Consider the following 14,420-nt stretch of genomic DNA (forward strand, 5'->3'; position numbering starts at 1 on the left):
CCAAATATGAAACATAATAACATTAAATGTTCTTTTTAAAAGTACACATGCCCCTCCCTTCAAACCAAGGCTTGCTGAGCCCAGCAGGCCTGAACCAGAGTGAGCTTAAAGCCTTACCACTGAGTTACATGGGTCACTGCAAAGCCATGCTGAAGAACTTGCGCCCAACCTCCAAGGCTAGAGAAAAGACCCAAGTTGAACCACCTATGGGTTTATCCCCAACTTACACAAGAATTGCACACACAAGACTGAGTGCAGGAATTGGTGTTAATATAGCAAAGCACCTCTGGCCTGGTTTAGAAGCTAGACTTAGGTCCTGACTCTTGTAGTAGGTCTTCTGCACAAGTTTTCCTATCCCATGGCTTTCTGCTCAACAGTGCATACACAGTTGAGTTCCTACTGTCTCACAGCTAATCCACACCCTGTGTGCAGAGATTCAGGGTTAAGAGGGCTGGATTACAACAGCTCCAGCAAGTGATCACCCGCTTGTTTAGCACCAGTTAGGAACAGAGGAGGGGAAAAAAGGCGAGGAGGGGGACTTCTCTGGGGATGCAGTGGTTGAGACGGGAGCATAGGTTTGATCTCTGGTTGGGGGAACTAATATCCCACATGCCTGAGCTGTGCAGCCATAAAAAGAAAAAAAGGCCTCAGTTAGCTCTGAATAAGGAAGTGCATTTCTACATGTCCCTTCTCTCCCTCAATAATCTTGTTTACTCAAACTCCCCCAGTTCCCACAGCCTCAAGTAGCCATGTTTCAAGGACTTGGCTTGTGGGGCCTGTGATAAGCGCTACCAGCAGAATGGGAGGCTGGGCCACTCTCAGGCGACTCTTACCTCCGCTTTTGTTACTCTTATTTCTAGGAGGGGAGGAGCTGCACAGTTAGCAATGAGGCTGGCTGGTCAAGGAATGACCAGATGCCAGGCACAGTGTCCCAAGGATAAATCTGGCTCTACCGACATCAACATTTTAATCACTGAGCCTACTAGAACATGGATAATCAAGTATGACAGATCTCAAAAGAGCAAACAATTTGCTCCCCTGCCATCATGCCCACAGATGAATTTCTACAAGGTCATATATTCGCTAAGTATGGGCACAGGAAGGCTCATGACCTTGCTTTCTTTCCCACTCCCAGAGGCCACCAACAGAAGGCCAAGTGGGATCTGACTACCCAAGAATGGCCAAGTTCCCACGGATCACATCTTTACCCTACATCAGGTCTCACCTGTGGCTTGGGGAACTCACAGAAAGGCAAGTTTCGTAAGACCCCAGATTTTTTCGTTTGGGCAGCCACAACTGGTCACATTGCACGTTTCAAGGTTACACAGGAGCCCCACGCTACACGCATGGGGCAGGAGCAGACAAGTCTTGCTTGGAGCTTTACAAGAAAGCCAGAGCAAATGTTCCAGAAGTTGACAACATCTGGAAGCAGGCACCCCAGGACCTCCAGAAAACCCCTCACTCTCAGGCTTTCAGGACTCTTCATTAGGGGCCTGTTTTCTCGAGCATCGAAAAGCCTCCTTTTCTGGAGCGGGGCGGGGGTAGGGACGTGCAGGTCAATGGCTAAGCTGGACAGGTGGGCAACAGAAGGGGGAGAGCAGTTCCTTCGGGCCCCAGCAGAGGTAGACAACGGGAGGCAAGGGGTTCAAGATGACACGCAAGGCCATTTTCTTGGGGGTGGGGTGGGTGGGGTGGGGCGGGAGGGTGTTGGCTGGGGGCTGCTCCCCTGCCCTCCACTCTCCGATTAAATACGAGAGCTCACGATGAGGAAGACGGTGAGCAGAACAAGGACGAAAGCCAAGTCTCGGGTCTCGTCCCAGCGTAAGCCCTTCTTGGCCCGGTCCTCCTGCATCTTGCGGAAGGCCTCCCGGCGCGCCCTCAGGCGCCGTTCGCGTTCCAGCTGCTCACCGTAGTGCGCCTGGTAGAAGGCGTCAAAGTCGAACATGGTGCGCTTGGCTCCCGGCGAGGCCGGACCACGGCCGTGGGCCCGAGGGCCGGGCGGAGGGGTACGGGGCTTCTCGGGGTCGGCGGCGGGAGTCTTGGAAGGCCTGACGCCTGGACCGCGCAGGTCCTCGTCGCTCAGCAGGCCGCGGTCATACTTGCGACGCAAGGTGGTACTGCCCAGCACCACGTAAGCCTGGGAGATGCGCGTGAAGCGCTCAGCAGCCTCAGCGCTCCCCGAGTTGCGGTCCGGGTGGTAGAGGAAGCTCTGCCGGTAGTAAGCCGCCTTGATTTGCGCCTGCGTGGCCGTGGAGGGGACGCCGAGCAGATCATAGAGCGCCGTGCGCGAGTACGGGCCGTCGCTCCGGGTATAAGTCCTCGCTTCTGGGCCCAGGCCCGATCTCGGGTTTTGGGGAACCCCCCGGGGCTGCCACAATCTCCACAGTAACAGTTGCGACCACCTCAGATCTCGCCGGGCTGCCATCTTGAGTGAATCTGGCGGGCAGTGCAAGATGAACTGGCCAATGGGAGACGTGCGCTTTTCGCAGCCGGTCGGCCCTGTAGCCAATCGAGTAAAGGAGAAGGCGGGGAGAGTGGGGTGGAGCATGCGTGTTACGGGGCGGGCGCCCGGCTGATGACATAAAAACCGGGCTCCGGAGCCGCTCGCACGAGTTCTGCTGTTGAGGCGTGGTGATGGCTTTTCGCGGGCGAAGACCTGAGCTCCGCGGACCCCCGGAGCTGGTGAGGGCTGTCACCACCCCCGCCCCTCTCTTTTCTCCTAGGGCGTCCGCGTCTTGATATCTTACCAGACTCCCCCCAACCTTTTTCTCGTTCTTGCAGTATTACGACAAGAATGAAGCCCGGAAATACGTGCGCAAGTAAGGGAAGCCTGGATGTTGCTGGGTGTCGGGGGTCGGGAACCTGCAAGTTGCCCTGAATGCGGAGGTGCTTGGAAAGCACGCAGAATTTGGGGGTGGCGGAAGGAAGAGACTTGAATTGATCCATTGTTGACACCGTCAAAGTCAACTCTTGAGTAAACCAAATTCTCTGGGTCTCGGTAATCTTAGTATTAGGAAGGGAGTGATCATACCTGCTTTGTTTAAGGTGACAGCTTATTTCAAGCATGTGAAGAATTAGGTAGGACGGAGTGGTTATGTGTAAACTATCAGTGCTCTCTGTAGGGGGGAGAAATAATACCCGTAGAATGTTTACTGTATGTCTCTAAAGAAAATGAAATATTTATTAATTGTTTTTTTATGTTACATATTAAAATGATATTTTGAGCATATTGGATTAAATAAAGTATAATATTGAGTATACTGGGTTAGGTTAAGGATTACTACAGTTAACTCTATGCATTTAGTTTCTTTTTAAATAGGGCCTCAAGAATGTCCTGAGTGGCTTGTGTTGTGTTTCTCATGAAGAGCACTGTTATAATTTTTACTGTGCATTGTTGACCCTTCTACATGGGAGTAGCTACAGTGGATAATTCTTCTAGAAAACATGTTTTTAAGTAAGAGGATGTCAGAGCTTGGTAGAGTTGAAAATACCAAATGATGCGTTATGAGGTAAATGATTTGTTCCCTTCATAGTAGCCCTGCAGCTGGTACAGTTTAATCTGTGTCACAGCAGAATAACACGTACTACATGGTCTTTGGAGGTCACTTTTAAATAGTCATAGTGCAGTTTATTGGCTGGGAAAGAGTACCTCAGGATGATTGTTTCCTTTGACTTTTCTTGGTCTGGGTGAGGTTTTAGCCCAGAACCCCTTTACCACGTTCTTGTGTTTTTTAGCTCACGGATGATTGATGTCCAAATCAAGATGACTGGACGGGCACTGGAGCTTCTTTGTGTGCCCGAGGATAAGCCCTGTTACGTGTTGGATATTGGGTGAGATCCTGGGGCCCAGTTCAGACAGTCCAGGTGAGGGGATGTCCTTGGTCCTCACACTGTTGAGTCTCTGTCTGATTGTCTTCCAGCTGCGGTACTGGCCTGAGCGGTGATTACCTCTCAGATGAGGGGCACTACTGGGTGGGCATTGACATCAGCCCTGCCATGCTGGGTAAGTATGCCCTGTTTAGCACTGGTGTGGACACTGTTCCATGAGTTTAGAGTGGTGATGCAGATTGTCCTGATTCCTAACCCACTCTTTTCCAATGTAGATGAGGCCTTGGACCGCGAGACGCAGGGAGATGTGATTCTGGGGGACATGGGTCAGGGCATTCCCTTCAAACCGGGCACCTTTGATGCTTGTATCAGGTAAGGGTCTTCATTTCCTGCTTTTAGTCCTGCAGGTCAGTACTTCCCAAAGCAGAGTTGTACAGAATACATAAATATACACATTCCCCAGGATTCTCAGGTCTGTTAGATCGGAGCAAGGCCCCCCAGATGCGTCTTTTTTGTGTTACAAAACTACTCCTATGCTTAACTTGTCCTGCCGGGTTTAGGTACCATGGTGTATAGATTTCTCTGCTTTGTGTGTGTGACAAGGTGAGGGCTTCTAAGATGGCTCTGGGAGCCATCTTGTGGGCCCCAGCAGCCATCTGGTTGACTTCTTTTCAAGGAGTTTTATTTTATTTTATTTTTTTTTATTTTTTTTTTTTCAAGGAGTTTTATAGTGGAGAGTGGCCCTCAGGCTCCAGTCTTTTCAGTGGCTCAGGAGTCTTTTCTGAGGAGTCAGGGTCAGGCTTTGAATGTGTTGAACATAGTACTTCGATAACATATTTTAGAACATTGGGCCCACAAGATGGCTGCTGGGACCCACAAGATAGTTCCCAGAGGCTCAGAAGCCCCCACCCTGCTACACACACAAAGCAGAAAAATCTATATACCCTGGTGCCTGAACCTGGCAGGACAAGTTAATCATAGGAGTAGTTTTGTAACACAAAAGAAAGGACTTTGGGGGTCTTGTTCTAATTACTGTTAGAAACATGAAGTTGTTCTTTGTCTTCTGTGGTAAACTCTATGGAGTATTTGGTTTAGTGTTTTGTTGCTGGGGTGGAGGTAGGGGCTAGGAGAGGATGTCAAAGCTGAATCATCTGGGAGAGCGAAGACCTCCTATGATAATAGATTAAGCTATAGGGATACACAGTAAGAATCTGGATGAGGAGTACAAATCTGCATTTAAATGTTTTTTTAGGGTAAGTGGTTAACATATATGTGGAAACAATGTTTTGTTGCTGGGGTGGAAGTAGGGGCTAGGAGAGGATGTCAAAGCTGAATCATCTGGGAGAGCGAAGACCTCCTATGATAATAGATTAAGCTATAGGGATACACAGTAAGAATCTGGATGAGGAGTACAAATCTGCATTTAAATGTTTTTTTAGGGTAAGTGGTTAACATATATGTGGAAACAAGATTGGAGGAGAAAAAACGTTTCAAAGATAGCAACTGTGTTTTAGTAATGGTCAGGTGAGATGTTCTAAGCTGCAGAGAGTCAAAGACCAGCAATATGATCTTGGGTGTTTCGGCAGTAAGCAGTCATTTTTAGTTTGTTTTTAAAAGGAGAAGGTGGTTTGGCCAGCATTTTTATTTTTGTCTCAACATTTGTTACGTATAAGAAATTGTACTACATGCTATGGAGTTTATGGAAATAAAAGTCCCTGTTTTTAAGACTCTCCATAGTTTTTTCAGAGCTATAAGATGTGGACCAGGGAATTGTCCAATGGTTTAGACTCTGTACTTGCTCTGCAGGGGTTGCAGGTTCAATCCATGGTCGGGGAACTAAGATCCCACATGATGTGCGGTGTGGCCGAAAAATGAAAGATGTATACCAAGTTATTAAACATGAGCCCCAGGGTGAGGTGTACACTAGGAAGTCTGGGGACCCACCACAGTTATGAAGAGAAATAAGAGCACGGGAAAACTTTGAGCAGGAGGGGCCGGGGCTGGGCCTTGAAGGCTGAAAGGGATTTGGAGAGCCAAGGGACAGGGTTTCAGAGTGAAGAAGCAGTGTGAACACAGGCATAGAAGTGAGTGGGAAAAAGGCATCTCATGGATGTAGCGATGAAAGAGAAATTCCCTGGAAGCTGAGATCATGTAGTTTGGTTCCTAGAAAGCTTTTTACTCCATCCTAAGAAGTTGGGTCTTGATTCAGTAGTTGTTGATGGAGCACTGGTGAGTGATGAGACTTGGTCTGTGTTATAGGAACATTACTTAAGGGAGAAGATGCAAGAGAAAAGTTCGGTTGTTGAAGCAATCAAAGTGATAATAAATGCTGACCCAGGAGAGTGGTGGAAGTAAAAGCTGGGAGAGGCAGTTGGGCACATCAACTGGGTTTGGGGTTCTGTGTTATGTGTGTGCTCAGCAGTAAGGAGGGGAATACCGGAAAAGAGGGCATATTCGTTGCTTGAAGTTTTACTTTGTTAAATATTTATTTGCTGCGTTGGGTCTTAGTTGCGGCATGCAAGATATTTACCTGTGACTCGCAGGCTTAGTTGCCCTGCGGCATATGGAACCTTAGTTCCTGGAACAGGGATTGAACCCACTTCCCCTGCACTGGCAGGTGGATTCTTAACCACTGCACCTCCAGGGAAGTCCCTGCTAGAGGTTTTAAATCTGGGGATTGTGGAGACCCCTAGCAGGTACCGTTAAAGGAAATGATTTAGGAGGAGAGTGAATGGCTTTGTGGAAGCCGGAAGCATATTTCTGTTGAATGGAGGAAGGGTATGAAGGGGTAGGTGGCAGGGAGAGCCTTGATGTGCTGAGTGATGCTGAACCAAACTTGAGATGCGTGAGAAAGTTTGAGGATGTGTTTCCTTGGGCTGGCGGCAAGGAAACCTTTCATGCTCACCTTCTGGAGGCCCTGTTTGGTCCAGTGTTGTAAGATGATGATCCGAGGTGAACCTGCATGTGCCAACAGAGTTGTGGGCAGGAGGGTTTCATCTGGAGACTGAGAAGGAGTGTGGCATTGGTCACGAAGAGGCAGGGGTGGGCCGTGCATGTCGCTCCCTTTCCTGACGCGGTCTTTTCCTCTTGCAGCATTTCTGCAGTGCAGTGGCTCTGTAATGCTAACAAGAAGTCTGATATTCCTGCCAAGCGCCTGTACTGCTTCTTCTCTTCTCTTTACTCTGTTCTGGTGAGTTATGAGATCTTCCCGTCCCTCCCTCATCCTGCAGGTAGCGTGATGAGGCAGAGGCGCCCCGTGGGAAGGACACAGAATGGCAGGACCTTAGTGTGGCTAATGCTGTCCCAGTGGACAGCCTTAAAAGAAGGGGGTGGGGTGGGGAGCCAACACGCCAGTGAAATGCAAAGACACTGATGACCGAATCTGAGACTGATCACAACTGCTGTGTCTATGCTGCTGAATTTTAATCCTACGTTGTCCTGGGGGCCTGGACTCCCCAGATCAAGGACAGGGATGGCATATCGAGGCCACACACAACACCTTCCAGAGCTCACATCCTCCAGCTCCCACCTTCCTTCCCCCTCCCACCAGTGCTCAGAGAGGAGAGCAGGGTGGCTATTTACTAGTGAGAGAACCTCTTATTAGCTTTATCTCATCTGTAGAAATGATGGCATTGATTTTCATTGTTTACTAGGATTAGATGAGAGTGAGATTCTAAGTCCTAAAAATCTGTTTGTTCTTTTTTTTTTTTTTTTTTTTTTTTTGGATCCAAGTGTTTCCTTTCTTTTATCAAAAATTTGGCTGTGCTGGGTCTCAGTTGCAGCACCCAGGATCTTTGGGCTTAGTTGCAGCATGTGGGATTTATTAATAGTTTCCAGACTAGGGATGGAAGCTGGGCCCCCTGCATTGGGAGCACAGAGTCTTAGTCACTAGACCACTGGGGAGGTCCCAGATCCAGGTGTTTCTTGGTGCCCTTAAGTCACCTCCCTTCACCCCTGACTTTTCTAGAGTGGGTTCGGGCAGATAGCTTACTAGTCTTGTGCATTATGTAGTCTTTTCTCTGCTCAGGCTCTGGGGTTAATCCTGAAGTTCTGAGGGCCTCGGTGTTTACTTTTCCCTCTGCTGAATGTTTTCCTCTCAGACATTTCTGTAGCCACCTCCATCCTATAGTCAGGCCTCTGCTCCAGTGTCCCTTAGAGAGAGGCCTGCCTTGAAAACCGAAAGTAAGCTGGATAGTTTCTGTCACTTACCATCCCTTGTTCTAAGTTATTTTTCTTTTTGGCACTTAATCTGCTGTAGATTAGCTGCCTGAGCTGCAGACATTGGGGACTGTCTCTTTTGTTCATGGCTCTTTCCCACCCCCAAGAACAGTATCCCTTGCACACAGTGAGAACTCAACAAGTATTTTGTGAAGAAGAAAAGGGGAAGCATCTGGGTCTGGACCCCACGGATTATTTGAGAGACCGCCACGTTTCTGTTGCAGGTGCGTGGAGGCCGAGCTGTCCTGCAGTTGTACCCTGAGAATTCAGAGCAGGTAAGCCCCTTGGCTAGTTGGGGTGTATGCAGGTAGGGGGAGCCCAGAACAGGTCGACTGTCCTGCTTCTCACTCTCCTGTCCTTCTGCTGTTGGGAAGTGACAAGACAAGCCACCTTAGGCTGCTCGGTGGGAAGGGAGGAGCTGAGAGTGGTCCTCCTCGCTGGCCATTTTATGGCCCAAGTCCTAAGGAGGGAGGGGTACCTGGGGCAGGTGGGGGATAGGGTGTTTGTTTCCTCTTGACAGACCCTCTGGTATTACTGATTTCCATAACTGAAGAAATTATGGGGGGGAGGGGAGGGGATGTTAACAGTTGTGTGCTGTGGAGTGTGATGCATGAGCAGAGGCGGGTCAGAGGTACCAACTCCGATGGACAAATATCGAGCTGTCCCTGACCAGTAACATGAATGAGTCTGGCTCTCAGCTGGTGATCATTCATTGCTGGAGATTTAAGTGGGGAGGTGGGTCCCTGGGGTAGAAAGTGAGAAAAACGGGGCGGGGGGTGGTGGTTGGTGGTTCTGTGATCCCCGAGGGAGGTGTCTGCCATGGCTGGCTCCAGCCTGCACCTTCCCTGCGTGGTTTTTGGGGACTCAGAGTTGGGAACAGTCAATAAAGACCTTCAGTTCTTCCAGGTGAGGTCCATCCTGGGACCAGATGAGGGCCTGGGGGATGAGCAGAGAGCCACTGTTAGCCAGCTGCCCTGCCTGACTCCCTGCTGTTCTCTCCCCAGTTGGAGCTGATCACCACCCAGGCCACCAGGGCCGGCTTCACTGGTGGTGTGGTGGTGGACTACCCCAACAGTGCCAAAGCCAAGAAGTGAGTGCCGGGGGTCAGGGTCCGCCCGTGCAGCAGGAGAGGGGGTGGCGGGCTGGCCCTCACAGGCCAGTGACGAGTGGACCAGAGCAGTGCTGGGTTGGGTCACTGGGGCCCGGGTGTGTCTGCATCTGTTCGTGGCGGGGTAGGGTAAGGGTTTCACTTGTCCCTTAAGGCTTTGTGAGCCCAGCCCTCACTCTTCGTTTTCTCATTTCAGGTTCTACCTGTGTTTGTTTTCTGGACCTTCAACCTCTCTACCAGAGGTGAGGGCCCTTGAGTTTGTAGGCCCATCTGTCTGGGGTTCCCTTCCTGTGGGGCTAGGCCATGGACCTGCTGGAAGGACTCACAGGCCTGGGTGCCAGGCCTTCGGGGTAGAGCGGGGAGGTTGAGAGATCTCCATGTCACCATAAAGCACCTTGGTCTCTGCAGGGCCTGAGCGAAGATACCGAGGAGGAGAAGCCTGCCGAGTCCACGTTCACGGCTGATAGGTGAGAGGCGCCGACTCAGGGCAGATGGTCGCCGTCCCCAGGTTCCGGCAGCAAGACTCTTCCATGTCTCTGCTTTCACCAAGTCTCTCAGGGTCTGATGTGGCAGTGACAGCAAGGTGGAGAAGGGACTGGGGAACCCTTTGGGATGGCGTTTGCACCTGCCTCTGGCTGAGAGAGTAGAGCCCTGCTGGACGTCCGTGGGCAGCAGGTGGCCCCCTCCTCCCCAGGCTGCTTCTGTATCCCAGGCCCTCTCCCTGTGGCTCCTGCAGCTCCCTGTCCCCCTGCATCCTCATCTTTATCCTCTTGAGTCATGGCTCTCAGCACGTGGCAGTGCTGCGCAGTTGATCCCGACTTTAAAAAAGATCCTCCCTTATCCCCGTAACGGCTCCTGACTGCCACTGCATATCCACCCCTGCTTATTGGCTCCCACTGCGGCAGAACTCCTCGCACTGGCCCCCTGCCTTTCTCAGTCCTCTCCTGGCTCAGGCTTGTCTCATCACAAATTGCTCTTGCCACCACAAGCCTGTCCTGGCAAACCCATGAGCCTTTTTTCCTTCTCCATCTTCATTGTAACTTGCTTGGTAAGTAGGAGCTAAGGCAGCCAATTGCTCCCTTAACGCTTTCTTCACTTGACTTCCTACCTACCTCCCTGGCTGGTCCTTCTCCGTTCACTGTGCAGCTCCGCCTGGACCCCCTTTCTCTCCGTGCTGCTGCCTTAAACACCAGCTCCAGGTTGAGAACATCCAGGTGTATGGCACTGGTCTCAATCCCACCTCTGATTTCCAAACCACCTGCCCTGCTGAGTGTCCAGACCTGGACTTCCCACAGGTCTCCAGAGCAAAACAGCCCTTGGTTTCACCCCCAAACTTCCTTCCTCCATCCTTCTGTTGTCTACCCTTCCTGCCTCCCTTACATCTCACATCCAGTCAGTCCACCCCTTTCCCCCATACCTATGTGGTCTCTATCCCCACTGCCCGGGTTTCTGAAAGCTGCTTCCCTGGTCTCCCTGCTTTGGACTTTGCATTTGAATTTCCTGGCTGTGCAGCCAGACAGATCCTTCTCTTTTGCTTTTTAAAAGTGTACATCATATCTTGGAATTTTCCTGTTCAGTATCTTCAGTTGAGTTCTTAGTTTTACTTCCATAACACTGTTCACAGCTCTGGATCAGAAATACTTGATTACATGGCATTATTTCTACCCCCAACTACAGTGAAGACTTGGTGGGGACTTGTATACCTGACACCAGAAGAATGTGTTGTTAGCGAAAGGTGTTTAGTATTTGTTGAAGGAGCAAATGATTATAAAGAGTAAAGAAGGAGGTTATTTCTTCATTCTGATTAGAGTGAAAGGTCTTCAGACTAAGACATCAAAGAGGAAAAATAGGTGGAGTAAGGATGAGTTAGAAAGGCCCAGAGATGATGAAAAATCATGAGTCCAGTCCTCGTATCTGCCACGCACTGATGCCTCCTGACCCCTTGGCCCTTCAGGCTCATCTCCCTTAGTTTCCTCAGCCCATTCCCCATGGGGACTTGGGGGTGCTCTCCTTGCTGTTTCTCCTCCAAGGTACTCAGCACTTGCTCCCAGCAAGTGGTCCCATCTCCTGCTTCACAGGGAAATTCAAGTGGTTTAACTCCCTCCGTCCACCTTAGGCTCCTTCTTGTCCTCACAGCGGTGTCTACAGACAACATGTCCTAGCTGTAAACTTAGGTAAGTTGTGGGACCTCAGCAGCCGTTTCTCATCTCTCATTTAAAAATCTGGCGAGGGGGACTGTGCCCCCTGCTCAGGCAGCATGTTGAGGAGTCAAGGGCATGTCTGTGCAGGACTTGGTGCAGTGCCTGGCTCAGACCCTGTCTCCCTACAGACTCTTCCCCTTGAAATCCTCCGATTTGGGAAGGGTGGGGAGGAGGCTGTGGGCTGATGGGGCTTTGCTCTAGGTGCTGTCACTTTGGTCTGATCACATTTGAGCCTCTTAGAAATATTGTTTTGGCCAAAAATTCATTGAGGTTTTTCCATAATATCTTGCAGAAGTGAAAGTTTTGGCCAATCCAATACATAGATAAATTAAGAAAAGGTATTCTAAACCTTTACCAAACTCATTTCTAATTTCCTCCCCCCACCCCATCAACTTTGCTTGACCGATGTATTCCTCACCCCTCGCCACCCGGCCTCCGCCCTGCCACTCGTCACCTGCGCTCCGTAGGTGCCGTCCCCTCTGGCCTTTGCCTGTGGACACCACGTACTCTTCCCGTGGTCTGCACCGCTCGCCGTCCCTGCTGCTCCTGTGGTCTCCTGCTGACTCTTTCCCATCGCCCCTCCTGCAGCTCACATCTTGCCCCCGTTTGCTGTGCTACCCCAGAGCTTGTCCTTCCTTACGGACTCCTGGGCTTTAGTCCTGCATCTTGAGCTGCTTCCTGCTTTGCATCTAATACACTGGACTCCTGCCCCCTCACTGTGAGCCTGTTAACTTTCTTCTGTGAACTGTTGTCTCTACACCCTGAAGTCTAGAATATGTCATTCCTTTGGTCAAAGGCCTCGCTGCTTCCTGGAGAGAGGGCACGCTTCTTGCTGGTGTTCACAGCTCCATAAACTGGTCCAGACAAGTGGGAATCTGAGTTGTTTTTTTTTTAATCTGACTTTAATTACTGGGTTAGAACAGATGACATGTAGCAGCAGGAAGGATGTGTCACGCAGTCTGGCTTGGAGTAGACGTCCAAGGATGACTCGATCCTCAGCAGACACTCAGATTCTCCCTGGGACCCTTCCCTTCTTAACACCCGTCACTCCAGGCACCGAAACTCTTCTACTCCCTAACCTTCCCCTTCAGTCAACTCAGAGCCTCACTTTCACATATTGCTTCCTGTCTGGACTCTGCCCCACCTCCTGCATGAAGAAATACTCATAGTGGCTTAACCTCGGTGACGCACTCGTTGCCCCCCTCACTCCCTCAGCTGCTCCTGGCCTCTCTGCGCTCGGCCAGGTGTGGGTGGTCGCTGCCCCAGCCAGCCGTGGACTCTTCACGGGCAGGGCTCGTTCGTACCCACTGTAGAATACCCACGGGCTGGGCCCACCCAGGTACCTCAAGACGGTTGCTCACATGGCAGACAGTCTCCATGGCATGTCATCGCTGAAAACAGTTTCATTCCGGCTGCCAGGTGGGGAATGTGCCTTGAGGACCCGGCCTCTGCCCTTTCTCAGGGCCTCTCTCCCGTAGAGCTGAAGAGAAGAGTTCTCCTCAGCCGGGACTGGAGCCCAAGATGAACTCTTGAGGGTTGTTTTCGGGGCTGCCGTGAGCTGGGCAGCCGTGTTTTCCTACCTCAGACATTCACAGTTGCTGGAAGCCCCAGCTTGCTTTGGCTAGGCCGTGTTTTTGAAATTTCTTTGATCTTCGGCTGCGCTGGGTCCTGCTGGGGCTCCCTTGCTGCAGCAGCAGGGGCTACTCTCTAGTAGTGGTACAAAGGCCTCTCACTGTGGTAGTTTCTCTTGTTGCGGAGGGCGGGCTCAGTAGTTGTGGCACCATGGCATGTGGGATCTTCCCAGACCAGGGATCGAACTTGTGTGCATGGCCAGGCCGATTTTTAACAATTGGATCACCAGGGAAGCCCTGGGGTCTTTTTTTTTAAGTTAGTTTAATTTTTGGCCATGCTGCACAACATGTGGAATCTTAGTTCCCTGGCCATGGGGATCGAACCCACGTCCCCTGCAGGGGAAGTGAGGATTCTTAACCCCTGGACCGCCAGGAGAGTCCCTCCTTGGATAGGCTCTTATGAGCTGATCCTGGCCCCAAAGTAATTTGGCCCCTGCCTGCCGCTCAGGCACTTGTATGTAGGCCTAACACACGGTTCCCAATCTTGAGGATAACTGCAAATGAGGGGGACCCTCACCTCCTGCTGAACAGCTGCTCTGGCCCCAGCAGGTGTCAGCAGGAAGGGGCTCTCCAGAATGGGGACCACGGAGGCTGCCTGCCTGGCGGGGGGACTTGCCACATTTCTCTGCCCGGCTACACCGGGGTGCCAGCTTAGGCTGTTCTGTCCCCTTGCTGACAGCTGTGTCCCCCCACAGGGTCCCGTACAGGATAGCGAGACGGGGTGTGGTGAGGAAGAGCCGAGAGTGGGTCCTGGAGAAGAAGGCACGCCGCCGCCGGCAGGGCAAGTGAGTGCTGGGGGGGTCGGGTTGTGGGCTGGAAGGGGGCTTGGCCACCCAGGGCCTGGGGCTCTCTTGCCTCCAGGGTCCCAGGGGTTCATGGTTCACTTTCCTGAGCCTGTCGTGTCCTTCCCGCCCCTGTTCTCTTGGCACAGGGAGGTCCGCCCTGACACCCAGTACACCGGCCGCAAGCGCAAGCCCCGCTTCTGAGCAGGTGACTGCGTCCACGGGGACCACCTGGGCAGAAGCTGTGCAATCCAGCACAGATGCTTGCCTCTGCAGAGTTCTCGCTATTGAAGTGCCTACTTCAGCTGCTGACAAAAAGCGTTTTTCTTAGAAGTTTTAGAAAAAGTTCAAAAAAGTTTTAATGTTCTAAAAGCATTTTCTTCACTTAAAAAAGAAAATTTTAAGAGCTTCTTTCTTCTGAAAGCAATAAACCACTTTCTCTGGAGCCCTGGCTCTGGCATTTTTCCCTCCCTGACAAGTTTCAGAAGTTCTTCTGTTGTGGGTGGGGCTTTATTCCCAGGTGTGAGTTAGGTTTAAAGAACTTAAACGTGTGAAAGCTTTATTCTAACCTACAAGGAACAAGGTAGATTCCTTTAACTTCAGTTCAGTTCAGTCACTCAGTCGTGTCTAACTTCTTTGCAACCCCATGAAT

At 51.1% G+C, this 14,420-nt stretch overlaps 2 protein-coding genes and 1 non-coding gene across 4 annotated transcripts; 2 read left to right on the forward strand and 1 right to left on the reverse strand.

Moving 5' to 3' along the window:
- Positions 1-248: 248 nt before the first annotated feature.
- Positions 249-2,462, reverse strand: DNAJC30 (DnaJ heat shock protein family (Hsp40) member C30). Its single transcript, XM_045164328.1, has one exon. The coding sequence runs from the start codon at positions 2,423-2,425 to the stop codon at positions 1,745-1,747; it is 681 nt and encodes a 226-aa protein (XP_045020263.1). The 5' UTR covers positions 2,426-2,462; the 3' UTR covers positions 249-1,744.
- Positions 2,463-2,559: 97 nt separating this feature from the next.
- BUD23 (BUD23 rRNA methyltransferase and ribosome maturation factor) lies at positions 2,560-14,213 on the forward strand. Of its 2 annotated transcripts, none has more exons than XR_003106571.3 (12): positions 2,560-2,682; positions 2,782-2,819; positions 3,736-3,831; positions 3,921-4,003; positions 4,104-4,200; positions 6,922-7,018; positions 8,271-8,321; positions 9,051-9,136; positions 9,351-9,396; positions 9,563-9,621; positions 11,233-11,328; positions 13,682-13,741. XR_003106571.3 is itself a non-coding variant. In XM_006057093.4 (12 exons), exons 1-12 carry the CDS (start codon positions 2,635-2,637, stop codon positions 13,970-13,972), a joined length of 846 nt encoding a protein of 281 aa, XP_006057155.4. In that variant the 5' UTR covers positions 2,562-2,634; the 3' UTR covers positions 13,973-14,213. The 2 variants fall into 2 exon arrangements, 1 of the variants encoding a protein (XP_006057155.4); XM_006057093.4 differs by lacking the exon at positions 11,233-11,328 and adding an exon at positions 13,918-14,213 and having other exon boundaries at positions 2,562-2,682; positions 13,682-13,771.
- Positions 12,818-12,946, forward strand: LOC112581932. The gene has a single exon (XR_003106604.1). It is a non-coding gene; the product is annotated as a small Cajal body-specific RNA 20 (non-coding RNA).
- Positions 14,214-14,420: the final 207 nt, after the last annotated feature.

Source organism: Bubalus bubalis, chromosome 24 (genome assembly GCF_019923935.1).
Source record: "Bubalus bubalis isolate 160015118507 breed Murrah chromosome 24, NDDB_SH_1, whole genome shotgun sequence".
Lineage (NCBI taxonomy): Eukaryota > Metazoa > Chordata > Mammalia > Artiodactyla > Bovidae > Bubalus > Bubalus bubalis.